Source organism: Notothenia rossii, assembly GCF_949606895.1.
Source record: "Notothenia rossii genome assembly, chromosome: 8".
NCBI classification, from domain to species: Eukaryota; Metazoa; Chordata; class Actinopteri; order Perciformes; family Nototheniidae; genus Notothenia; species Notothenia rossii.
This window is the reverse complement of record NC_136906.1, coordinates 51,685,595-51,712,924: the sequence shown is the minus strand read 5'-3', so window position 1 is coordinate 51,712,924 and position 27,330 is coordinate 51,685,595. Positions and strand designations below refer to the sequence as shown.

General features: G+C 38.5%; 2 protein-coding genes across 4 annotated transcripts; one reads left to right on the top strand and one right to left on the bottom strand.

Annotated features, from left to right (window-relative positions):
• Positions 1–1,135: 1,135 nt before the first annotated feature.
• On the top strand, positions 1,136–8,340 carry LOC307014473 (uncharacterized protein). 2 transcript variants are annotated; one of them, XM_079642401.1, is made up of 18 exons: positions 1,136–1,400; positions 2,324–2,435; positions 2,565–2,697; positions 2,799–2,873; positions 3,042–3,437; positions 3,625–3,729; positions 3,838–4,070; positions 4,150–4,328; positions 4,918–5,011; positions 5,093–5,328; positions 5,546–5,660; positions 6,062–6,179; positions 6,260–6,351; positions 6,784–6,901; positions 6,999–7,105; positions 7,204–7,377; positions 7,844–8,020; positions 8,222–8,340. In XM_079642401.1, the coding sequence occupies exons 2-16, from the start codon at positions 2,367–2,369 to the stop codon at positions 7,240–7,242; spliced, it is 2,109 nt and encodes a 702-aa protein (XP_079498527.1). In that variant the 5' UTR covers positions 1,136–1,400; positions 2,324–2,366; the 3' UTR covers positions 7,243–7,377; positions 7,844–8,020; positions 8,222–8,340. The 2 variants fall into 2 exon arrangements, with proteins under 2 accessions (XP_079498527.1, XP_079498526.1); XM_079642400.1 differs by having other exon boundaries at positions 3,625–4,070.
• A 5,112-nt stretch (positions 8,341–13,452) lies between these two features.
• LOC307016688 (uncharacterized protein) lies at positions 13,453–20,369 on the bottom strand. Of its 2 annotated transcripts, XM_079645919.1 has the most exons (7): positions 19,943–20,367; positions 18,235–18,429; positions 16,711–16,871; positions 15,531–15,887; positions 15,202–15,269; positions 14,657–14,700; positions 13,455–13,769 (listed from the first exon to the last, which is right to left on the bottom strand). In XM_079645919.1, exons 3-7 carry the CDS (start codon positions 16,808–16,810, stop codon positions 13,718–13,720), a joined length of 621 nt encoding a protein of 206 aa, XP_079502045.1. In that variant the 5' UTR covers positions 16,811–16,871; positions 18,235–18,429; positions 19,943–20,367; the 3' UTR covers positions 13,455–13,717. The 2 variants fall into 2 exon arrangements, with proteins under 2 accessions (XP_079502046.1, XP_079502045.1); XM_079645920.1 differs by lacking the exon at positions 15,202–15,269 and having other exon boundaries at positions 13,453–13,769; positions 19,943–20,369.
• Positions 20,370–27,330: the final 6,961 nt, after the last annotated feature.

Sequence of the window (27,330 nt, the reverse complement as noted above, 5' to 3'; positions counted from 1 at the left end):
ATGGTGGAATCCTCACATCACAGCCCAACAAATCAGGTCAGATGATCATGAGCAGTCAGATGATCACTAACATTTAAAGATATTTGCACAAAACACCTTCAAACACAACAAACCAACCTTGCAGTTTCCCCGGCTTTTAGACTTTATGCTTAGCTAAGCTAATTCTTCAACTCCTCCAGCTCCATTATTTATACTCGAACAAAAGCAAATAAGAGTATTCCCCAAATTGTTGTTCATTTAAGGAATTATAATGAATGATTATGTGATTACGCTGATGCAATGTTTTATATCCTGAGATAAGACACATAGCCATACTCTTTTTAGTTTCTATGTTTTGGGCATCATTTTTCCTCAATTTCCCTGATCCCTGGTTTCTGATTTTGTGTGAACTTAATGGATAATAGGATAAGAAATAACATAATCTGATGCAGACTCAGAGGGTTAGGGTTGTGAGGAATAAAACAGAGGCTGGGCCTCTACGTTTATCCTCAGAAAACCTTCTCTGAATAAAAAAGATGACATCTTTAACAGTAATGGCAAAATAACAAAGCTTTATTAATAATGAACGTAGAGTGCTTCCGAAAATCTAACCTCACTAGTTCAGGAGCCATGCACACATCTAGCCGAGTGACACAGAAAAAAACTTTATCATAGCTTTTCATTAATCTTAGAACTAATTCAGAAATAAAACTGGTGCTATTTAGGGTTGGGAAGTGCAACCCGGTTCATTTTATTAACCAAATCCAAAGTTCCAAGAAACTGTATTCTATAACACAAATAGTTCCTGTTTATTGGTTCCTAAAAAACAGCAGGTGGGTTAGAGTTAGCTGTATTTAATCAGGTATCTGACTTTAAAATCCACATAAAAACTTTATGTAATCTCCACCTTTGACCCAAGCTCACATATTTCATCATTAAACATCTTCCTCTCCAGTATTTGTCTCAGTACTTTCTTTTTAAATTATGTTTTCAAAAACAAGTGTTGTTGGTGTTTAGGCTGCTGCCTGAATATGCTTCATGAAAGGCAGGTTTTCCTCTAAATAAAATAATTTTCATACTAAATATCTTGTTTTCTTCTTTTCCAAGTTCACATTGTTCTGTTGTCTTACATAATACACTTAAGTATAAAATACAGCCTGTCCTCCTACAAAAAACGACCAAATAGGTCGATTGTTTAAGCAGTGTTGATCACGATATTACGACCCATAGCCACGTAGCTTTCCCATTATTCATTTCTAGCAGCAGTTTATTACAACCTTTTGTCACGTTTTGTCACGATCGTAATCCCGTGAACTTTAACCTTGCGCATCAATAAAAGTGCGACGAGCCAAGAAGATGAAGATGAAGAAGAAGATGAAGAAGAAGAAGGATTGTTAAAGAGCGTCAGAGCTTTACAAGTGGTAAATCTGATTTCTGTATTTCATTTGATTTGTTTACGCTTTTAATTAATCCTGTCGTTTTTCTACTAAGCATGTTTAACCACGATATTTCAGTTTTACGTTTTAGGGCTGGCCCGTGGCATAGGCAGTATAGGCGAATGCATGTTGTTAGCAATAGCATGGCTGTAAAGGTTAGCGCTTAGCGCTTAGCTTATATGCGCTAACGGATATGTATTGCAATATAAGAAGGTTCGTCTACAACAAGTTGTAGGGAGAGTTTTCTCCTTCGCACAAAAGGAGCTAAAATCTTGCCTAAAAACAAAACCCTTGGTAGCACGTGACATAACACATAACAATGGCAAAAGTATGTATATTCAGCTAACCAGACCAGGACATGATATGAACGTAAACAATGCGAAAGGAAATGGCACTTTAATAATAATAATAATAATAGTTGACATTTACATGGCGCTTTTTATAATGCACACACTTTTTCTTTCTTCGAAATGTCACCTAACATGTTGCATTAATGATAGTTAGGGTAAGTTAAACACTTGAATATCATCAGGTCATAGTTGTTTTACTACTTTAAACATTCGCTAATTCAACTTAAGTTTTGTGAAAGCATCACATCTAGTTAAAAAGAGAAATATATTTCCCTGTAATTACTGATTTACCTGGGACTTGATTGATTTTGGTGCCTGTAGTTTTATTTTGGCAAATGCTGATTTATGAAGCAACAATTAAATTACATGGTAGCACAGCTAATCTGAGTTCATCTGTTTGGTTTTTTTCAGGTCATCTATCAATTCAATTATTTGAAGTAGCCTATTATCATAAAAAAATCAACGGTTCTTTTCAGAGCCATATTCCTCTTCCTACTCTCTTTCACCCCTCTCGTTTTCTTGTCTTTTGTTTTGTTTTTCTCCCTCCCTGTATGGCAGTTCATCCTTTGTTTGTTGTTGCCCTTTTTATCCTCACTTAAAAATGGCATCCAAGCAACTGAATGAATGGCTAGAGATAGGGAATGCCCTCGCAGATGAGTTGGCAAATAAGGCAAGTACAACATTATCCAAAAATGTATTATAACATTTACTCAAATGATAACAGACACACACATTACAAAGATGTGTGTGCAACAATTAAGGGAAATATATAATCTCTTTTATATATTTATATATTAAGATACCAAAGAAACCAAAGAAACCGAAGATACAGAAGATACCAAAGAAAATAACGCAAGGATCAAATGTTTCCTGGAGGAAGAGGGACCTGGATGGGAACATTATAGCCCAACATTGGAATAAGAATCGATCTGGTCTGTAAAATATAATCTAGTTCTAGTGTTTCATTAAGTTTTAATGTCGTTGGTCGGTCCTCAATAATGTTTCCCATAAATTCGTACTTTGTTTTATGCAGTTAAACCTTCCAGCTCTCAGAAGTCCCCAGAGGTCGAGGAGACACATGAGATTCCTCTACAGGTCCCAAGTCTTGGTATGCACAATGAATTCTTAAATTATCCTTCAACTTGAAATGTAGGTAATTGTTTGTAGTATGTAATAGCTTTGTTCATGATACATTGTAAAGTGAAAAGCCATGTATGGAATATCTTTTTTAAATTAAACTAAATTCCATGATTTGTTTTATATTTTGTTATTTTAGATCAACATCTTCAGACACTGAGAAACCTGTTGGGTTCTCTCACTGTCCCTGCATCATCAGAAGAAACACCCACTGCATCAACATGGACCCAAAGACAGTTGAAACGTGAACAAACATTCAGAGCTGCAATGCCAGAGCTCCTTAATTTGAAATTGGCTGCAGAGATTGTCACTACACGTTCCTGTCTCCAATGCAAAACTGCTGATGCTGTGGTCCGGTGCTTGGACTGTGTTCCACCAGGAACTCCCTTTCTTTGTCCGGCATGTGACCCTATTATCCATGGTAAACATGTCTTCCATGACAGGGAAGCCATGTTTGATGGGTTTTACAGACCTATTCCTCCCACATCCTTAGTGGTTGTGGATGAAAGTGGCCAATATGGACTCTGTGAACAAGGTGGGTTCAAATAAGGTATTACATATTCCCTTACCATGGTTTCCTAATGTGCACTACATATACAGCGGCATCATTTTCACCATGTCGGAAGTTTGCTTTAACAGTTAAAATGTGTCAATTTGTATTGACTACATTTCCTAACATGTCCTAACATGCATATGAATCTCTGAAATTGTCTTTGCTGCAGTGTGTCTGCTTCCAATTCCTCCGCCATCCCAAATCTGCTTCTGTGGTCCAAGCCAAGATTTCACCATCATCCCAGGAAAGCAGACCGTGTTGGTGACTATCAATGGTTTGTTGCCACCAGAAGACGATCAAGCAGAAATACAGGATTACTATTATACTTTTGTCCTACATTGCATAGATAGCTGTCAAATTGCACATTTATATTTTTTCTCAGGTCCATACAACGTTCGTCTGCCTTCTGTGTGCTGTCCAATTTGTTCCGCCAAATGGTCCCCGAGCATAGGTGACTTGCTGGGATACAAATACTGGCCAGCAACCGACAGCTGCAAAATTATTTTTAACTTTGATGTGTTCACATCATTCGAGCAAATGAAATTGGCCAGCCCAGCATTATCCCAGCAAGTATTTATAAAAATGCTTGAACATCGATCGTTTTCCACAGGAAGGGTAAGAATAAAATGTGGTTTTCAAGATTTTTGAATACCAAACTTTTAATTAACCAAATGAATACCATTCTTGTTTCCAGACAGGCAGAATCTGTAGCGATATCTTCCACAGAGTCTTTCGGGAGTTTGCCTTCTGTAATTACAGACAAGAAGATCTATGCCTGGTGGAGCCCTTTAAATGCCCAGCATGCACACCTGACATGCTGGCTATTGCTGTAGATGGCAATAGAAAGCATTATCGCTTCAAGAAGTCCAGAGGGTCAGTGAAATCATATTCTCATTTTAGTTGTTGTTTTATTGACTAAGCTGAATGTCTTTGCTGAAATGTCTAACTTTCCCCAACTCTGCAATTTCTTTTTCCAAAGTTTGTAGACCATCAGAAAACAATAGTTGGTTTGAAATTACACATAATTATATAAATCCAATTCATAAAAATTATTATATATGACGCCTGTAAAGTTAACTCAACTTTAAAATGTTAAATGGTTGACGTTAGTTGGATATGTTGGAGCTAAGAACCAGTTTTGGATATAATCGCTTCATGAAAAATGTATTAAATTGCCCAGGAACCTTTTTCTATGCCTTCCTCTGCCCTATTCCATGCCCATCAATATAAAGGATGTACTTTTATTTTTACCTTTTTACAAGAAGTCAGTAAACTTTTCACTAATGTTAAATAATGGTGGCAAAAGACTTTACACAGAATTACAGATCAAATTCACAAAGACCTTTTCCACATTTATGAAAATGTTATGGCAAAAGCAAATTGGCCACATTAAATAGAGGACACAATCAAACTTATGTATGTATGATAATGTTGCTTACAATGTCTTTCTCGAATTTCGCAGGACAGATGAACCGTCTCTATTTGATGGACTGTTCATTGCCCAGGACAGTAAAGTGTCTGCCTTTGTCGACAAAATCAGGAGCCAGATGACGATTGTAAGAATCTATTCAATCCCTTAACCCTTTATTTATTTTTCTTAGCACAGGGTTAAATGTAACAGATTGTGTCTATTTCAGAAAAGTGGTCGTGATGTTTGTGGACCGGCAACATTCACAGCTTGCAGAGAAACCTCACACAAGTCCAGGGCCAAGGTGGATGAGGAAGGACTGCAAATAGCTGTGTGCAGACATGGCATCTTACTACAAGGCCTAAATCACTACCGTGGTGAAATATATGCCTACCCAATGTTCCTGCAGAAGGAGCTGGCTGAAGTTGCGAATGCAACATTCTTTTGTATGGATGTTGCCTGCAGGTAGTTATAACTATTGCAAAATTGGAAGTGTTTGTGGGAAACGTGTTATCTATTTAATTCTTGCACATCCAGTAGATGTAAAGCAAAAAAAACATTCATTTGGATAAATGCTGATGTTGGTTACAAGGATTGTACTGGTAATTTTAAGGACCTGGTTTATCTTTTTACTATTATGCCATCATGCAACTGGAAAAGCTAATTGATTTTGTCATTACAGGTACTGGCCTTATTTGGAGAAGATGGCAGCAAAGTTGCCTGAGCTCCAACCACTTACAGAGATGAAACCTTTTCTCTCTGTAATGCACGCCAAGGCCCACACAGGCAAATGCGAGGTACAGTATGCAAGTTAAACATTTGTGTCACTAGATTCAAATGTTTTAGAAATTGTAGTGCACATAAGAATATCATGTAGTATATTCTATTCAAGCCTGTGGAATAATTGTAATAGTTACAAATGTTGACAAAATTGTTACAAAACAGACTGTCACAAGGATAGGCTTCCAAAACCCATTATGTTTATTTTAGTAAATATATCCGCACTGTAGAAATAATGAATGAATAGAGCTTCAAATAACTGCAGTTGTGACATTGTAGTTCAAAGCATAATTCAATATCAGAACATTTTAACTTTCTGAAATTGCTCCTGACACTGATGATAACTAAAGATGTACAGTACAAGAAATTATAATATTGAACTAAATAGCTAGATCTCATTGTTTATGATTCTGAGCAGGTGAAGTGGGGTGGCAGAAGCCAGGAAGGTGCTGGAAATACTGTCGGCGAGGAAGTGGAACAGGTTAACAGCTTCCTCTCAAGGGCAGCTCTGACAACAAAATACATGACCAAATCAGGTTGGTAGAGGAAAACAAATAGTTTTAAGTAGTGCCACATTGTAAAGCTCATATGAATTTTCATGTTTTTGTGTTTACAGCTAGAGCAGATATGATAACCGTGCTGGCTATGCAATGGAACCACAGGAAGGTGGAGAATCTCCACAAGACACTCTCAAAGAGATTTGTCAAAGTAAGACGTCCATGCTGCATTTCAAAATGTATATTAAGACTATCCGAGTTTGTTGTTGTAGTAATTTAACACCATCCTTAGCTACATGTTGTTGAATTGAATGTATTCTGCAATCATTTCATTATGATGGTGCTGCCATGGCACACTGTTCTGCCAAGAGAGTCTCTGTTCTGTTTGTTTTTAATAAAGCACTATAGGTTGATTCATCTGAATTTCTGGATAATAATAATAATAATAATAATAATGTTAATCCTGCTTGATCTTGAAAAAAAAGGGAAACTAAGGTGATACTTGCCAACCTTGAAGAGAAGGTGTTTAGCATTTCATGTTGTTGTCTGGTCAGTTAATGTGCATAAAGGAATTCAGTAAAAAACAACCTTCTCAACCAACTGGAACGCATATTCACTTTTTCCTTTTAAACATTCTAACCAGACTACACAGAGAGCACAAACTGAAGTGGACAATCTTGAGAGTCTCAAGCAAGAGCTGAACATCTCCCTGGAGGACACGGAGCAGTGGGTGTTGGAGGTCAAGCAATGGGCAGCCACTGGTATGTTATATGATCACTGTGGTATAGATTTGGTTCCATATTTCCAAACATTTGGCTTCATGTTTTATGATTACACCTTGTTGTTTCTGTTTTCAAGAGAAACATGGAGCCCAGAGTAGCCAAGAGGAGCTCCAGAGAGAAATAGATGAAATTATTTATTCCCTCCCCTCCGAAGAAAGAAACACGACCTCTATCGACAAAATGGTATTTATTATTACGTTATCTAGAAACAATATTTGTTTCTTGTTGTTGTTGTTTGTATTATTAATATTAGTTTTTTTGTATTTTGTTTTACTTTACAGACAGCAACCAAACAAGGCAACGCAAACGGAGAAGACTGACAGAGCTCAAGAAGAAACTCAGAGAGAGGATACTGCAGTACAACACCATTGATGCCTGTTCAGAGAAAATTGACACAGAAGCAGCATGCGGTCTGTCTGAGGATGTCATTCTGCCGTGGGAGGCGCAAGGAGATGGTAAGAAACAACTTGTTTTTATTTGCCCTAGATATTCCATAAATTCAGTTGAAGTACTAGAATACAATCACCAATGTAACACAGAGCTATCAACATAGGTGTCACAAATCATCATGATCACAACAAATCATTTTAAAATAATGATATTGAAAGGTCTGTATGATGTTGCCCTATCAAGTCTTAATAGTCTAGTCTCACTGGGACAGGCATATCTATGGAAACAGTAAAACCCTTCCTGACCACCCTGAACTGCATACTAATGTTGAATCTCAAGACATACTGAATGTAATTCTGCCAACATAGACAGAATTGAAAAAATTCAGCAAGCGGCGAGGTTGCATTTTTTTTTTACCAGATTTTAAGGTTTTGGTCAATTTAATTAAAAAAGATTGAATACAAACTGATATTATTTGTTTTATTAGCCTTACCATTGTGGTTGTTATATTTTGTGTTTTTTCCATTATAGTGGTGAACCTGCGCACAAAGAGGCGACTTTTTGACCAGGTTATGCTGGTCAGGCGTATGGAAGAGGAGAAAGTCATCATTGTGAAGGAGATGACCCAGCATTGTCAAAATCTGAGGCAGGCACTGGACAAACTGGACCGCCTCCTTCATCAGACAAAAGACGACATCAGGAACCAAAGTATGTTCCACAAATACCGATTTATAATATTTGCCACTGCCCCCCTCCCAGTGTCAAATGTCTATCACTGAATAGCATCTGTAATGATTGCATTTTTTCTGAATCACAAATCTTTTTAGCTAATATACAGCCTCGGAGTTAAACATTCAAATTGCTTATATGGAACCAACATCAATGCTAATTAAAAGTTGCCTTACATAGACTGTCATTTTGTCTTTTTATTTTAGTTTCTCCAAGCGATATAACAGAAGAGGGATACAGGGGACTGCACTGCTGTATTTTACACCATCAATATCTTCTGGAGCAGAAACTGAGCAGAGTCACTAGCACCTACAGCTGTATTGGCTCGGACTCGTCTTTTCTCATGATGGAGGAAGACATTGAAGACGGTAATGAGGACGACGAACAGGACGGTGATGAGGACGGTGATGAGGACAACGAACAAGACGGTGATGAGGACGGTGATGAGGACAACGAACAAGACGGTGATGAGGACGGTGATGAGGAAAACTAACAGGACGGTGATAAGGACAACAAACAGGACAACGAACAGGACTTAACAAGTCTATTGTGTTGTATGCATGTCAACGTATTAAAACGAGTATTACGATTGAATGGCTTGTTTATTACCTTTTTTTTTTATATGATCCTGCTTTGCATTTACTATGTCTGGTATTCAAGTAAATGCCATTAGCAGTTATCAGTCACCTTCAGATCCGAGTTACCTCGAGGGCCAGAGGTTCCCCACCCCTGGTATAAGGTTTTGGTGATCACCCTTATTATCATCATGTCATTTAATCATGATCTGTTTAATTAGCCAATGCTTACATCCAAAGAATGTGTCTAGACTTTACTCCTACAGACACACACTAACAATACAAATTGAGCTAAGTAATACACTCACGAGCCACTTAATTAGGTACACCTTGCTAGGATGGGTTGGACCCCCATCTGCTTTCAGAACTGCGTTAAGTCTTCATGGCATAGATTAAACAAGGTACTGGAAGCATTCCTCAGAGATTTCACTCAATATTGACCTGATCGCATCACACAGTTGCTGCAGATTTGTCGGCTGCACATCCATGACGCAAATCTCTCGTTCACCATATCCCAATGGTGCACTGTAGGATTTGGATCTGATGACTGTGGACTGTGACATTTGAGTAAAATTCATTGTCATGTTCAAGAAACCAGTTGGAGAATATTTGAGCTTTGTGACACGGTGAGTTATCCTGCTGGAAGTAGCCATCAGAAGATTGGTACACTGTTGTCATAAAGGCATGGACATGGTCAGCACAACCCGGTATCACGGCAAGACGTGAACATGTGACGATTTACCATGATGGGAGACGTGAAGCTGTCACGATTTCGTCCCTTCAAACGTGACAATTACACAGTATTGTTAACGTGGCCCAACCAGTGGAGATATACCCGGAAATGCCAAGCAAATGCTACCCCGACGGTCGGTTGTTATTATTATCAATATTAATATAATAATGATTTCATTTGTAATAGTCACACTCAATTTCGCTAATTTTCTGTTGCCCCAGCTGGTCGGCACCTCTTTTAGCAGATACAAAGGCTATATTCATTTATTAAATCGATGTGTGTGGATGTGGAATTAACGGACGTGACGTTGCACGATTGCGTTACCAGGCAACAGCTTCGGTTCATGTTAATTTATAAACTCTTCAACTCGAACCGTAGTTATATTTTAAAACATTTTAGAAAGCCTCATGAAATATTTTAATGTACATTTTAAATTAAATGTGAAGGAATGTGTGTATAACAAAAATACATCCGTCAAAAACAATACCGGAAACAGACGTAGGCAAGATCCTCGGTTATGGCTAGAAAGGATCCTTCTATTGTAAATATGACGTCACGTTCTCGTTGTAACTCTCGTTGTAATCGGAGCGGCTCGGAAACACATCTACAGCAGTAACATGATGCAACATACACATTAATGCAGCAGCAATATTAATAGAGAAACATCAGACATAATAGTAAAACACTGCAAGGGAACATTTTATTGCACCAGGAGCTATCTTGGGACTTTTACTGCGACAACGTTGACTTGCCTGTGAATAAAAAATAAACCATAGTGTTGGTGATCTACAGTGTTGTCATTCTTCTTTGAACACCAGCAAGACCGCTTTTCAACGATCACACTCCCTGTCATTGACATAATTAATAGATAGTTTAGCTTCTCACCATCATTTGCTGTGGCCAACTGATGTTAACGATCCTAACTGAAAGGCTGCCTGCCAAACGTAAACATTCAGCCACGTGACATTCAGCCGAACTCTCGCGAGAGTTTTACACAAGACGGATCCTTTCTAGCCATAACCAAGATCCTCAGCTCGGTGATTCATGGTTTAGCCGCAATGCACGTTGGGAAATGGTGTTTATGCGATGTGAAATCCGAAAACATTTAAAAAAATAATAATAATACTTTATTCCGAGTTTGCTTGCTTTTCTCTTTGGAGCTAATCACATAACGGCATTGTAATACATGGTTCGGCTGCATTACATATTACATATCTGCCGTAGTTATCTATCTATAGAGCCCTGATGAGAAGACTTCTATACAAACAGGAAGAACTGCCGCCAAAACTGAAAACGTGACGTGGATCACAAATATATCAGCCATTTAACAACATCTTAGATTTATTTTCACACAATATGTCTCCTCGCAATATCAACAGTAATTCGGCTGACTTTTATATTGGATCCAATTGGTAGATAGGCAGTATTTACACCATAACGGTGCACAGCTGATAAACGGGCACCTAGTGGTTAAAGCATGTTATTGAATTTTATTATTATTATTAACTAACATAATAAGAGACCTGACAGGTGATGGTCAGACGTTGACCTGGCTGCACAGTCACAGAAGCTGGCTGTGTCAACTGTTCACACTTCACACCTGTACAAATACAAAAAAAAGTTATATGACAGATTATCCTGTTAAACAGCAGTATAATAAGTGTTGACTCACTTCCAGCTGCCAGCAGCAGCAGCAGCAGCAGCAGAGAGAACATGATGATGATGACTCTCATTTCATTTAATTTCAAACCTTTATTTATACAGGTGTATCCCATTGAGATCATTGATTTCTTTTTCAAGGGAGACCTGCTCAAGTAGGTTCCACACGAAACATAAAAACATAAACAGAACAACAAAAGGACATCATACAGCACCATTTACATAACTATCCACATAAACAGGTACCAATAGCTTCCGATTGAGTAGCATCCAACCGAGCTTTAAAAACATTTAGTGGCACCAGATTGCTCAGTTTCCATTTAATTTGCAGACTATTCCAAGACAGAGGAGCTGCGCATCTAAAAGCTGTCTTCCCTAAGACAGTCCTAGCAGTTGGCACATTTAATAAAACCACAGCATTCGATCTCAGGCAGTAGCCACTTACAATTTTCCGTGAGATCAGGGAGCAGATATAAGATGGAAGTTTCCCTAACATGGCTTTGTATATAAAAATGTACCAGTGACTGAGCCTCCGTACAGTTAGTGAAAGCAAACCAGCCCTTGCATACAGGGTACAGTGATGGGTTAATGCTTTACAGTTTGTCACAAATCTCAGTGCACTGTGATACGCAGCATCTAACTTGACCAGGCAATTGGCAGGTGCATTCATATAGATCAAATCACCATAGTCCAGCACAGGTCAAAAGGTCACAGTGACTAGCCTTTTCCTGGCCTCAAGCAGAGAAACAGGACTTGTTCCTGTAGAAGAAACCTAGCCTAACCCTCAGCTTTTTAAGCAGGTTATTGACATGAAGTTTAGAAATGTGAGACAATCATCAAGCCAGATACCAAGGACTCTGAGAAGACGTGAGCTCCTGATCCCCTTTAATCTCCACTGACAGTCTCTTGTGAAGGCCTTATAACTGTATCACAATGGATATTACTGAGTTTGCATAGAACCAAACGTGTTCACGTGTGAATGTGAACATTAATAGAATATCACCTCCCATCTTCAGAGCAATCTGACTATTATAACATTAGCGTTAAGAAAGCTTAATTAAATATCTGCCACAACATAAGTAACTGGATCAAAGTAACAGTACAGTCCGCGGCATCACATCATAATGTATCATATATCTCCTTATCTGAGTCAGCTGAGCCGTATCTGGCCGTGCAACACTTACAGTGTCACATACTGTATGCAGAAGTATTTTTTTAAGCAACACATTACGAAACACTCGAGTCAAATGTAATTAAAGTCAGATCGTGTCTTAGACGGGGCATATCATAAACCTGTTAATGTACGCATTCAAACACTTTTTCTTTTACCAGCTGTGTTCACCTTGCAGGTGCAGCTATGTGGCTTTTATCCTGGATAAAGTGTTTGAGTCATGGATGTTTAAAGTCTTCATATTTGTCTAATTATATAGTTGACTTTTCATTCAGGAAGTATACGCGCTGCGCTGTCAGTACGCTTCTCCATGTTTGTGATTGGTCGAATGCTCCAAATACTACCCCTTTTATGTGAACGCGCACCTAACTAGATAGGCACGGCTGGCTTGAGCGATCCACTTGATAACCCGTGTCGTAGTGCCGTTTAGCGAGAGGGCGTATGTTTTGGATTAGGCCAACCGGCTAACTCAAACATATCCAGGTTAGGTTGAACCAGTTTCGTGGTATACCCCCCAGGTCTTGTCCTGACTGAGCACAGGCACCTGTAGCCTTGGCTACTGTGCTCTCAGTGTTTTGTCTCCCTGTTCCTGCCTATTGGCGTCAGCTGATAGAGGTGTTGGTTTTATCTTGTTATGCACAATGTTGATTCTTCTCTCAGAACTAGCTAAATATGGGTCTGGGGTAGAGATCTTCAGAATTGGTTTGGCATCTTTTGTGTCAATTCGTGGCACGCAACATGTCTTGTGAATAAACCATCAGTTTGCCATCAAAGTTCCTGCTCTCCTCGTGTCTCTCTGACTCCTGTTTCCATTGCTTCAGAAGTTTCCATCGCATATGAAAGATTTTCACATGTTTGTAAATTATTTTGGTTTCAGTGTGTGTGTTTCACATGGGTGAACAGTATATTTATATGTTATGGAATGAAATACAATGTCAGATTAGGGGAAAGTTAGGGGAGTGCATGTTAATGTGTCTGGAGGTGGCGTGTTCCAAAAGTGTTTGGGTTTGTCTGCCGTGTGTGGGCTGCGTTCCATTTCAAATTGCCGCCTGTACAATGTATGCACCAGTCTGTGATATGCCGATGTGCAGGCCCGCCCCTCCATACACGCCGATCACACAGACTGCGTCTGCCTCTCGCCCTCATCTTGTGGAGGGAGCCTCATCTGATGCGCAAATGCGGCGCAATTGAGCGCGCCACAGTTTCTGCTGCGAGGCTCCACTAGCTGTAATCGGCTTGGTGTGTCCAGGGTTTACACACCACCCCCCCGTCGACGCTCGCGAGGGCCTCATCACATCACAGCCCTGCCGATGTGATATAATGTATAGGACCTTTTTCCTCATGGGTGTCATTCACAACAGACCAATCATGACAGTTTTAGAGAATGAGTTTGTATGGATACACTTAAAACATATTTGTATTTGTCTTGGCTTCAGCTCACTGATAACATAAGAACACAAATAGGCACAACACTTACATAGATGTTTTTTTATATGTATTTTATTACTCCAAAATAGAAAAAAAAAAGTCAGCCATATTTAACTGGAAAAGTTTTCCTTTGGCTCCCAGGAATTTTTCCACTTCGCCCCACTGTAAAACAGAAACAGTCAATCAATCAATCAATCAATCAATGTTTATTTATATAGCCCAATATCACAAATGTTACATTTGTCTCAATGGACTTCACAGTTTGTACAGAATATCAGTATGACAATACTGACACAGCAAAAAGTATTACTTTTTGGAATATGTAGTTCTACAGTATGTTGACAATGCTATTTCAAATGAGAAGATATACTAAGTCACTCAAAAATATCATGATGAAAGTGCAGTATAATGTATATATTTATATATAACACGTACATCATATATAATACAAGGTACATTTTTTATTTCAAAGTCAATGTTTCATTTGACCAATTCTTTGAATTTGCTGTCTTATCAATGCCCAAACATACAGCACTAAACTTAGACAACTGCCTGCAAGACTGCACACAGAAATAATACTACTTATTACTACTAACTATACTTATAGTATAATTGTTAAGAACAAATGTAACAAGTCAGTAATTACAAAAGAGATCAAATACCATCCAGCCTCACATATCAATCATTTAACCTTTAGTGATATTGATCAATGATAAACTCTATTGTATATTTTAATTTCTATTTCAATGTAGGCTACTTCCCTGCTTATGTGTTACAATCAGACAGCGTTTCTAGGGCGCGATGTCTGAATGACGAAGGGCAGAGAACTTGGATGTCTTACTTTATGGCGCAAACGTCTGATAGAGCCATTGATGACATGGCTCCCCACCCCCATGTGATCAACTAAATTCAATTTACTGCTGAGGAACCCAAAATGTTTAAGTTAGTGATCTCAGGGTTGATGAAGTTGGTTGGTAAGACTACTTTGTGGCCCCTGTTCTGCCAGACCCATCAGCTACACTGAAGGAAACTTCAGATTAGATACATACCATCCAGAGCAAGACTGCCACTGCACCAACACCTCGGTATGGCCCTGAGTAAAGAAACACAGATTTTAGGTAAACTTCATTTTTTTCAAATGTCATACATGTAAATACAAAAAGTCCAGTGAAATCAAATGATAATTTGAAATAATAGTAGGTACGATTAACTCAAACATATGAAGGACTGTAACATAGTCAATAGCATTTTCCCCATCAGTTTAATATTTTGGAATACTATTATTATTTAAAAAAATATTTGTACTGCCAAGAATAGGAATTCACCTACAAAGGATTACAAGAAAAAATGTAATATACAAATAAATGGCTGGACATGATGCATTAATGCGACATGAAGCATTACACAAGTACCTCAACCTTAAATTAATAATAAATTATTGTTACTGTAATTTCAATATTTACATTAGCAGTCATGCTTAAGACTGAAACACTCCTTTTAAACAAAGTATACGAAAATCCAATAAGATAAGACTTGGTTCCACGGAAACATTATTGTCATTGTTTATTTATTTAAAAATATTTTCTAAACAAACCTCCCTGATTCGTTCCCTCAGTAGTTTTTTGTAGGGGAAAGTGTCTGACCCTTGATGAATGGGACATTCTGCAAGGAATTAAAAGATGGTAATAAGTTGAAGTTCAGCAATAACCTCCTAAACATTGCCTAACATCACATTGTGCTCAATTAAACTGTTCAAAATGGCACTGAGACTTTTGATACTGCAAAGTCTTAAACAAAACAAAAGGTGGTGTATTCTAATTGTACCGATGATTGTTTTCTCTCTCTTTAACTAATTCAATGTGCAAAATCAAACACAGTTTCAGTCGATGTAAATAAGATAATTACTAATTAACCCGCACATACCATTAATTGCCACTTTATTCCTCGTTGGTCTTCTTTTCTGTGAGGAAGACACTGAGGAGAGAGCAGGAGTCAGCCCGGAGGAGAGAGCAGGAGTCAGGCCGGAGGAGAGAGCAGGAGTCAGCCCGGAGGAGAGAGCAGGAGTCAGCCCGGAGGAGAGAGCACGAGTCAGCCCGGAGGAGAGAGCAGGAGTCAGCCCGGAGGAGAGAGCAGGAGTCAGGCCGGAGGACACAGGAGTGAGGAAGAGAGTGAACTCAGTGTCAGTCTCGGTGGTAAGAGGTACAGACAAGTCTGATCCTGGGTCTGCGGCCATTTCTGCCTGTGTGGTACAAGGGCCCTCAGGTTCAACTGCCAAAGTCACTATTGAGAAGAAAAAAAAGTAGACGCATGGTGAGTAAATGACCAAGTATAATCCGCCATATACATTTATAATCTGAGTAATTACAGCTAAAAATGAAACAGCGGAACATCAGTGATTCTGTGTTACAATGGCGTTTGTTAGCAACCAGGAAATGACACCAGTAAGGACAAACAGATGAGAATGCTGCGTGGGGTCTGGGTGCCGTGTTGGCGGGACGTTGGGGGGCTCGCTGCTCCGCCCTTTGAGGCTCGAGGAGCAGACAGTGTGAGCTGGGTTACTGGTGTTGTTTCCTGGTTGCTGTGTGGGGTCTGCGAGACAGCGAGGAACTCAGCCTGAGCACACACACACACACACACTCACATCCAGGCTGTGAGTGTGTGTGCGTGTGTGCGTGAGGAGATCCGCGGAGCCTCGGCTGAGAAAAGATAAGGCTGAGTGAGTGTGTGTGTGTGAGCCGGTACGTCACTATGCCCGTTACGTCACTATACTCAGGAAGAAAAAAATTGAAAAAGAGCAGCATAGACAGGTATTTTCTGTGTTAGAGTTTTACTCGCTACAGGGTGTACTTTGAGGGTTTGTGACTCTGCAGACTGTTCACATGCAGGAAAAGCTTCATAACACACAAGGGGACGGGTAATAACCAGAAAAGCATGACATGGGCCCTTTAACTGACAAAACAAGACATAACGACATATTTGTACTACTTGGTAAACAGTGATTCACATTTTTTTACATTTAAAACCAGATAACTGAGCAACTAATTTACAAAACATGTTAACAGATAAATTGCTGAAATATAGCATGCAGATTTGTATACTTTACCATTAATTAGGCTTTCGTAAATCCTCTTTATGGTAACAAGTGCATTGTTACCATCTTCTGTCTCGATTTGCCATGGACAGATGCAATCGGCAAAAACCATTTGTGCCTCTCTTGGCAAGAAGGAGGATGGGACGCCGATCTAACATTTTCCATTTGTGAAGCTGGAACACAATGGACACAAAAAAACAAGAAATATTATGTACACAACAGTTCTAAACATTTTCACACACCTAAAGCCATTATAACTCCATTTATTTTGCATAAGTGAAAAATGCACTGATGTGATACGTGTGCACATTGAGGAAGGCACCCCACAATTAACCAGGTGTGATTTTAGACCCCTTTTAGGGGAGCCCCTAAAAAAAAACTGTAAAAAGAAAAGAAGTTTATCGAGCTCGGGTTCACTTTGAGTTTTTTTTACATGGGCATAGTTATTTTTATATGGGTTAGGGATGCCAGCGATTATTCTATTTTTCGAATATTCGTTACAGTCTCCATAATCGAAAATTATTTTTAAAATTCGATTTTATTTATATATATTTTTATTATTATTTATGTTTTTCTTTTTTTTCCTGGCTTAGTTTCAATTCGGCAGCAAATAATCGATTAATATTCGCCAGGGCTGTCCGATTTTGATCATGGTCAGTTTCTGGCATCCCTAATATGGGTCCATTTAACTCTCACATTCAGATATCTGAATAAGCTACATTTAGCTTTGAAACATGTCAGCAAGCTATAACCTATATCATTTCAGGTTCAAAGTTCTGCATTAACAGCACTTCAGATGTAAAGCTGGTGTTACAGGGGAATTTTGAAATGACTGTTCGAACACGGCTCAAAGTCAGAGACTCTGGTAAGCTTAATGAAAGTGCTTTTAAGGGCCTCTTTATTAATACTAACTCTTTCCAGGTCTTGATTGTCTTTCAAGCACTATATTAATATGGGCTGGTTTTGATTCTGTGACATTCTTGGTTTTACCATTTATTCAAAAATGTATATGATATTTCATTTATTTTACTTTTGGAAACCATAGTCACATAATTATGTGTTTTCCATACTATGAAGTTCCAAAATAAAATATAAAACACCAAAATGCAGGTTTTTTTGTAAGATATAATTAGAAAAACATGTACATTGAAGCTCTGATTCTAGGAATTACCACTGGCCTGAACTATGTTACTTCTGGTTAAGAAATAATGTTTTACTAAAACTGGGTGCTTGCAAGTACAAACACTATCTAACATCAGTTCGAAAAAATGTGTTATGCCTTTACAGCTTTAAATACAACGGTGACAACAATTTTGCTTAACACATTACATTAAGTGCAGTAATCGTGCACTAGTCTGTACTTCTCACATAAACTTACTTAAGAAATTAGGATTATTTTTAAAAAGTAAATGAGGGCGACTGTTGGAAAGTATAAATCAATTCAGTAATTTAACAATTTGTATAAAAAGATTAAGATCAGGGATTATTTACACACTTTTTTATGATAACTGACATCTGCAAGAGAAAAAAGCTTACCAGTAAATGTGTCGAGTCATACACTTTGTTGACACTGTGGTTTTTCTTTTGCGTGGCCTTCCACTCCTGTGCAACCTTTTCTTTTTGCTTGGAGAGTTTCTCTTTGTAGGGTTGGATGGCACCACATTGTTTGCATTTTTTACTTGCTACTCCTATGCTTTGCCAGCATGTCTGGCACACTTTTTGAGTAGGCATCTGTAACAGAAACACAGATAATGTCAGGGAATACCAAAAATAAGAATACTATACTACAAATGTTTACAGGATTCATGTATTTTATTATATCGTGAAAAATCTTGTTAAAACAATGAACTCATGTTTTTTTATCTTTTAGATAGGATGAACAAAAATCACAAGAGTAAGGAAAACAATGTTATACAGAGTCAGTCACATGTTGAAAGTGACTGTTATGGACAACCCTAATCTGTAAATATCTGGTTGATCCAAAAGTTGATGCTCCATCATCACAGAAAATAATACTAAAATCATCATTACCAGGGGTGTATTGCTAATTCTATAAGTTCTGCACGTGTGCACGCGCAGTTGTGGCTTGTTTTGAAGCTTATGTAACTACTGTCAATTAACACTCCAGCCAGAATCAACAAAGAATGGTCATTTATTAAGTCTGCATTATTGAATAAATGTGTGATTCTTACATTAAATGCTGCACACAGCTGCGTGATAGTTAAGTGATCAGTGAAGGACCTTTATAAACTAACTCCCTCCTGCTGAGGTACAAAGGTTACTATATAAAAAGTGTGCACATGTATTTAGTATCCTATCCATGTGAATATGTTTTAAGTGGGGGTGGACCTCATGTCCTCTAGGGGGGTCCGGAGGCCCCCGTGAAGTTAAATGCATCAATCTTGTGCACTTGAGGGCAAAATTAACTAAATCTATGGATACATCTGTCAACACCCATATGAAACTTAACTGTATACATTTCAATAATAAAAAAAATGATAAGAATAATACTTTTTTAAAATGTATCTTTGTGCATATTTAACTATTTACTGTTTTGTTTTTTTATGCATTTGTTGTATGTCCAATAGTATGAATTGTAATGATTTCATCGATGTTTTAGATTCATTCGATTTTTTTTAGGGTGCTGTGTGACGTTGAACCTGCGACCTGCAACCTGTGACCTGTATTTGTATACTACCAAAGGAGCTATTGAACCTAAGAACTTGAATTTCCGACTCCTATTGTGGAACATTACAATAATATAAAAGTGTGCCTTGGAAATATGTATTTCCATATATGGTGACCAAACTGTTTCAGACCCACTGAGATAACTTAGACTAAAGTTAACTGTGTAAACATTACATTAGGTACATTAGCCTCTTAGCCTATCCGTTATCATAGCTAGCTAGCACCAGATGCTAACAACCATCCCCGTTTTAGGTGCCGGAGCGGTGTTCCGGCAGTATTACACCCCTGGTCACTCTTCACTTAATAGATAAATAGTATTTAATATAGTTATAAAGAATGTGACGTTTGATAACATTTGGATCAACCGCATGAACCGATGGATCACATAACTTCCATGCTCACGTTAACGTTAGCTGATTCTACTTTTGGCTAATTTAGCTTTGCTATCATTATTCCTAGGTAAACATAGTAATCTTAGTCACTGTACTAGACGACAAAATAAAACAACATAATACATATCCCAAAATGAATATACTTTTGATATCTGACTACTCACGTTTATTAGCTTGTCTGGGAAATAAATGGATGTTGTCTGATGCAGTGACGAGTCCAAAACCCCGGTGAGTTAGCATTTGACCACTTCCGGTTCCCTCGCGTCAGAACCAATGAGATTTCTCCATAGGATTTGGGAAAATAGCTCGAAATAAGGTCTGTGGTCGACACAAATTTAAGAGGCGGATCACGTTTTGTTCTACGACAGAAAGCCGTGATTTTTGAAGAGTGTACGTGTCTGAAAAACGATGGTTGTTAACAGAAGTTGTCGAGGACGTTGTACGTCATTACGCCGCCTCCCGTTGATTTAAAACGCGCCCGTGGGTCGTAAAGGTATACAGGCTGACGCACCCGTTGATTGAAAACGCTGCTCTGGGTCGTATTAATGGGTCGGAAAACGAGGAAAACAATCGACCTATTTGGTCGTATTAGTTGGAGGACTTGTTGATAAAATATGTTATTGGTATTTATTTTGTCTTTCATTTATTGTCATTGTATTTGATATTCATTCATCCAAAAGTAACGAAAAGTAATAAGGTTGCATTTTTTTTTATATTGTAATACTGAAATCAGTCACTTTTTAGTTTTTATTCATAGGTAACTAGTAAAGGATTACATTTTTTGAAGCATCCCTGCCTTTTGATAATTAATTTAAAGTCCATGTAATGTCCAAAATAAATGTTATTCTGTGTTAATAAATCGCTTCATCACTTTCCACTGTTTCATTTGACATATCAACATCAATGATTCTTTCCATAAATACCCCCCAAATAACATGAAATGTGTGCCACTTTCCCGTGTTATTCCGCTCCGGTAGCGAAAAGCTTGCCAGCCATTAACCCAGCTGTGTGACGTCACACGTGGCAAACACCAGCCTCGTCTGGATTGTTTGTTTTGTATCCTTCCGCTATTTTCGCTCAACATATGTGTAACCGGACCTCGCTAAACTTTTTTTATCTAACAATTCATGATGGGGAAGCGATGTGTAGTTGTGAGCTGTGAATGTTTCCTGATTGCTATAAACATTGATCATGGGTGCTGGAAGATTGTGCACAAAACTCGGGTCAGAATTAAGTTACTACAGGTGTTATGCCAGCTTGAGCTAAATGTCACCAGAGTACAGTGAACTTGCCTAGTGACTGAAATATATAAAAGTTGAAGTGAAATAAGTAAGGCCAAAAATGAATTACGTCTGAATATCTTTATTATTTTTACCACTTTTAATTATTTGTGGGCTCGCACATATACCAAAATAGACTAATGTACACTGCAATAAAGATAAAATGTTACAAGTGAAAAATTAACAAAAGAACCCTTTTTTATTTATCAAACAGTAAATTAATACAATCTTACAAATTTGCGATTTGGAAAATGTTGTTATATTTACATGTTTCTTTGGAAAAATAATATTGTAAATGATGTACTTTGTAAATTATTTACATCAAACCATTTTAACCAGTTCAGCTGCATGACTTATGTCAAATTACAGATTTGGCCATTGAAATCCCTGATAGCGGCCTCCCGGTTCAGGGTAAGTCTTCCGTATCTCGGTTACAGCACATGCAGGCAGCGGGACTCTGATTTTTGGGCCGAGTACACCCCAGCACCAACGTACAAACTGTCGATAAGCTGTATATCGATACTTCCTAATGAAAAAAAAGTATAGGCTACAGATTATAAATATATTTGGAGAAAAATAAAATGTTATGTATTACTATTATGTAGCAATGGTTACAAATTGGCTTATGACATGATATTTGTATTTTACTTGTACAAAATAAATATGAGGTTATACATGACTGCTTGACAGAATCATAGACCTCTTATATATTTCCTCACATGTGTAGTTGTTTCTTTTCCCAAGCATACATTGAACTTGCATACACAGAACAAATAAAAGCCAAGCTGTTTTTGACTGCTTGAAAGAGTTTAATGGTATCTTTAAAAGTGTACCATATCTGTAGCGACTAAAAGTATTATATGAAAGCAAAGCTGCAATAGGCAGTTGGGTCAATCAATATTTACTTACTGGTGTAGTGGGCCATCAACTGCTCTGTATTGTTGTTTGTATACGCTATTTTCAGTGTCCAAACACTGAGACAGCCTTCTCTAAAGCCTGGGTGGCTAATAATGCACCTTGGTTTCTCGTCGGTGTCTTCTATCTGGCAGAGTCCTGCACGGGTCTGATTTTCAAGACCCGCTCCCGCCCCGCACCCGTGACGTGCAGTACCGAACCCGCCCCGCTACCCGCACATATTGCCAATTAGTTCCGCAACCCGACCCGACCCGCCGGCACATGATCCGCAACCCGACCCGAACCCGCATATATATAAGCAGTGACAACGTGCAATTATTAACACACGCAGTTGCATATTTGGCTCAAAAAGCCTGGGATGTTGTTTATTTTCTCCATCTAGGATGACACCAAAAGCCTCCCAGACGTTGGATTTCGCTCTTGAGGAAGAATTATTGAAAATGCTGTATTCTCCGCTATAGAGAGCTTCACCTCAGCCATTCAGAATGTGGTGCGCTCAGCAGCAGATAGATGCACTGCAGAGGTTATGATTAGCCTATGCTCGGTACCGCGGAGGAGAGGTCTGAGGATTTAAACATTAAACTAAATTATTATTGTTTAAATATATTTATTATGCAACACCCGCAACCGGACCCGCATCATCTTTGTTTTACCCAGAAGCGAACCCGGAAAAAAGCGTTTGAAAAAATACCACCCGCAAATCACCTTTTTTGCGGGTCACCCGTCGGGTACCCGCGGATACCCGACCCGATGCAGGACTCTGCTATCTGGTCAGTAGGTTGCAAACTGTCTATTTGTTCCATCACCTGCCAGATCTCTCTGCAGCATACACATTCATCTGCAGTGGGCATGCTTTCACAGCATTGACATGTACACCTGAATATTGTACATAACATTAAAAAAACAAAACAATATCTGCCGGACGTGTGAGGAACAGATGACAAATTAAGATCGACATTTAGTGCAGGTCAAATTAAATAAAACAGAATTTACCATTCAGTATTGCCGATTCGAGTCTCGCCGGCTGCGGAATCCGCTTCTCTTTCACAAGTTTCTGCCTCGTTGTTCGATTGCTGGGCAGGAGGCTCGTACTTATAAGGCAAGATGCCTTGAAGTGAAAGGCTAGCTGGTTCACTCTCTACTTCTGTAACTGAATCCAGATAACCCACCGAATCTGAGCTTGAATGATCGCTGTCGCTGTCGCTGTCTGAAGTTATCGCGTTGCTTGCCATTTGGACTGATTTGATCAAATGGCAATGTTTGCCACGTGTGACGTCACCGCTCGTTCGGGAGGGATCGGGGGCGTACTCGGCAAACTTCGGAACCAACATCGGTTTTTAACGTATATGTCATTTAATTATGACGAAACTTTAAACATTTTTATTTATTTTTATTCTGGTGATATCTAAACTACATGTTAAAAAACACCTGTGTTAGATGCATTACATGGCCTTTAAAGAAAACTCTATAGTGATATTGTAAAGCAGCTCACAGTGCTGGCAATGTCAGAATCTCGACAAATTGACACTGACAAATTGTTGTTAAAAACATGAATATTTCATATAGTTTGGCCCCTTTGATTGAAAACATCTTAATGTGCCAGGTGTGCACACACTGAAGTGTAGACAGTCCAATTGGCTTTCCACCTGTAACCCACTACACCGCTCATTTACATGAAAATGCAATTTATTACAGCAATCCATATTCATTGTGAGTAACATGGGATAAAACACTTCAGGGAAAAGATATAAATGCAATGTTGTCAGCCAGCCAAACACTATAACTGTGTAATGAATATAGATGATGCTCGCTCATACATTTATGCAGCAGGTTTTAGCATGTTCAGTGAGGATCCACAAGTATCCATAAGTCTGTTCTTCACTTGTATCAATGCTGCTGGCCCTGCTCATGTTGAAATACACTTTAACCCTTGTTTAACTAGGCAAACTGACTAAAACACATTCAAATTTAGGGCAAAGGCCTGAAGGGATGACTGCCGTAAAGAGGGATAGGGCAGAGCTTTATTAGAGAAACATTGTCATAGATGGATTACTGATTTGGCCCATGAAATGAGCTTTGGCTTAGAAACCCAAGAGATCAAGGACCCCATTAAGCTAGACCCTCTGTGTGAGGTGAAATAATGATTTTAAAGTAATTATCTAGTATTGACAGCTTAAACGTTTTTGTGACATTTAAGTTAGTATGCTGTATGGACACAATGCAATTTGAACACTCTGGCACATTTATTTGTCCAGTAGACATTATACAAAAAAGATATGCTGTTATGATCCTGGTTTTAAGTTTATTTGTATTTGAAATGTTATTTTCCAATTCCTATCTGTTTTTACCCCTTGTGTTTTCCCGCATGTTTGTCCGTCTGTCCTGACCTTAGTTTCACCTGTTCCCCATCAACCCTGCAGCCCACACCCCCCTGTACACCTGCACCTCTTTCAGGTTGTATTAAGTCCATGGTATTCTGTTCATCTCTGCCTGATCCTTGTATGTCGTTGATGTCATGCAAGGAGGCGTGTGGTGCAGTAGGCTGGTGCGTTGGTGTTGGGATCAGGGGAGCACAGGTTCAAACCCCACTGCAGTCAGCATGTCGTTGTGTCCCTGGGCAAGACACTTCACCCCAAATTGCTCCTGTGGGGATTGTCCACAGTATTGAGTATGTAATTCGCTTTGGATAAAAGGGTCTAACAATTAAAATGTAATGCAACGACCCATCGTGCTCCACTAGTTAGTTATAGCTTTTTGTTGCTATATCAATCAAAATAAAAAATACAGACAGGAAATCTAAACATTGTCCAGGTACAATAATGCGATGTTCATAGTTCCGGTTGCAACTTTGGAACTAAATAAACCATCTGCTTCTCTGCTCTAAAGTTGCATTATGTTAAGCATAGTGGAAGTGTTCATATATTATAAATGTAATGAGTTTTTAGAATTGATAATTTATGACTAGAAAATGGTTTTTAAGCATGTATTGGTAGGTACACACCATTATTGCATTTATAAAACCTTTTCTTCATGCAGTTCCAACCCAGTCTCACATCTAAACATGTAATAAATACGTTGGTCCACAACGTAGTATTTCTACAAAAACGCCTCTGAAATTGTAGGATCCCTACGTTTTTTTTCACCATTCATTCCAATGGCTGGCGTCTATGTCACGTGATCTTCAAATTTCTCCCTGCAAAAAAAAAACATGTCCGACCTTCGTTTTATTCTCGGTGGAAAATGCCTATTTTAAGGTTAGTTTGGCCATTAAATTGCGTTTTGATGTCATTTGATGCGAGAAATATGAGTTATTATTTCAGATTATATGTACACATGATCTTTAGTTTGCTAGTTATTATGAAGATTACTTCCATTACATTATTACATTACATTGCATTTAGCTGACGCTTTTATCCAAAGCGACTTACAATAAGATTACTTCCGGAAATTGTGTCCATACAACGTTTTCATTGTTACCAAGGTGGGACGCTGCTATCGATATTATTTCTGTTATGTTGTGTAACTGTTTAATGGTGTTATCTTTATTGCTACCCCCTTCCCGTCAATTTATAGTGTTGGTCCAAAGCGCAAACGTATTAGTTTCGAACAAAATCTGCATCTAAAATTGTGGCATAGATACGTTATTTTCCCCTGTGCAATTCTCCAACCCATTCTCACATCTCACATCACATCGTCATAAACAAATACCGGAAACAGACGTAGGCAAGATCCTAAGCTCGATGATTTGGATGATTTAGCCGCAATGCACCTTGGGAAATGGTGTTTATGCGATGTGAAATCCAATTTTTTTTTAAAAATAAAATAATACTTTATTCCGAGTGTGCTTGCTTTTCTCTTTGAAAGTCATCACATAACGGCATTGTAACACACGGTTCGGCTACATTAAATATTACATACAGATGTAGCGCTTCAGACAGTTTGAAATGCGAGGGCCGTGATTGGTACGTGATCTGCCCTCGCTCAAGGGAAAACCTCCAGCTTGACTTGAGACCTCCCCCGTGATAAATTAATGTAATTATAATGAAGACAGCTGCAATGGATCATTGATCCACCAGGGGGTGCAGTGGGGTTCCACACTGGAGCTCATGTGAAATAAAGTCAGATACAGTACGCTGGATGTACAGCGGAACTTTGTTAAGATGCATATGTCACGGATATCATACTCTGTGCTAAATAAGAGACATGTAATCATTTACAAAACATCACCATGTTGGTATTAAACAAAATAATGTTGTTTAGTCGAAAAAAACGAACGGGAGGAAATGCAGCCAGGCTCTCGATTTTTAATCCTAATTTAATCATCACCTTCACCACGATCATTTATGTTTATGTTCGCCGAATTGATATGAAATCACTGACACCTATGAATATACTGTATTCAACTTCATTAAAACGTTATTAACGTGCCTAAACTCAGTAATTCACTAAAAATATTTATATTTTAATGGAGCCTCGTCGGCAGATCAGGATCCCGCCTAACGGAGGGATCCTGATACAGGCGGCATCAGGATCCCGCCTAACGGAGGGATCCTGATCTGCATGAAGGGTGTTATTTCACCCATAAGGAACAAGTCGCTGCAAATTATCCCGCTTATTACATGGCCACATTCTCAACAAAGTAACGACATGACTCCCAATATTAATTTAAATGCTTTTATGGATTTAGTAAAAAAATGTATTGATTTAAAAAATAGTTGTATGTATTGATTTAAATTGACATGCATCCGCTAAGAAAAATAGTCCGTTGTTCCGGTTTTTAAACAGTCTGAATGAAACTGCAGCTCTCAGCTGTGTATTTACACAACTAATGGCCCATCAACCACAGCTCTCTCCCCCCCCCCCTCCCCCCCTGATCTTTCTTCTCCAGCAGCTAAATTAACTGTAGGTTACTCTGAGTGACCATACTGTATGTGACAAGTTTACAGTTAGTGACGTAACAACACCATAACAGCTGGTGGGTTGAAAACAATACGGGAGGTAAAAAGAATTAGAATAATTGTGATTTATTTATTGTGGCTTTTATGTTTTTAGGTATAAAATGTTATGTAATTCAGGCTTATAGTTCACCCTTCTCTAAAAGCCTTCAACAATGACAATATTCATAGTAATTTAATAAATCCTTCCAACACACATTGTAAAAAATAGTCTACTGTAAGTTAAGAAATCATTCCAATATGTACATCTTCTGATGTAACAACAATAACATTATAAATAGTAACATAGCTGAACATGGTATTGCACATTTAGCTTTGAGTGTTACTGACCTGAGATGTTTTTATTACATGAATTAAGGTGACTGAGGCTTTTTAACATACAGGGATGCAAACTCATCAGGT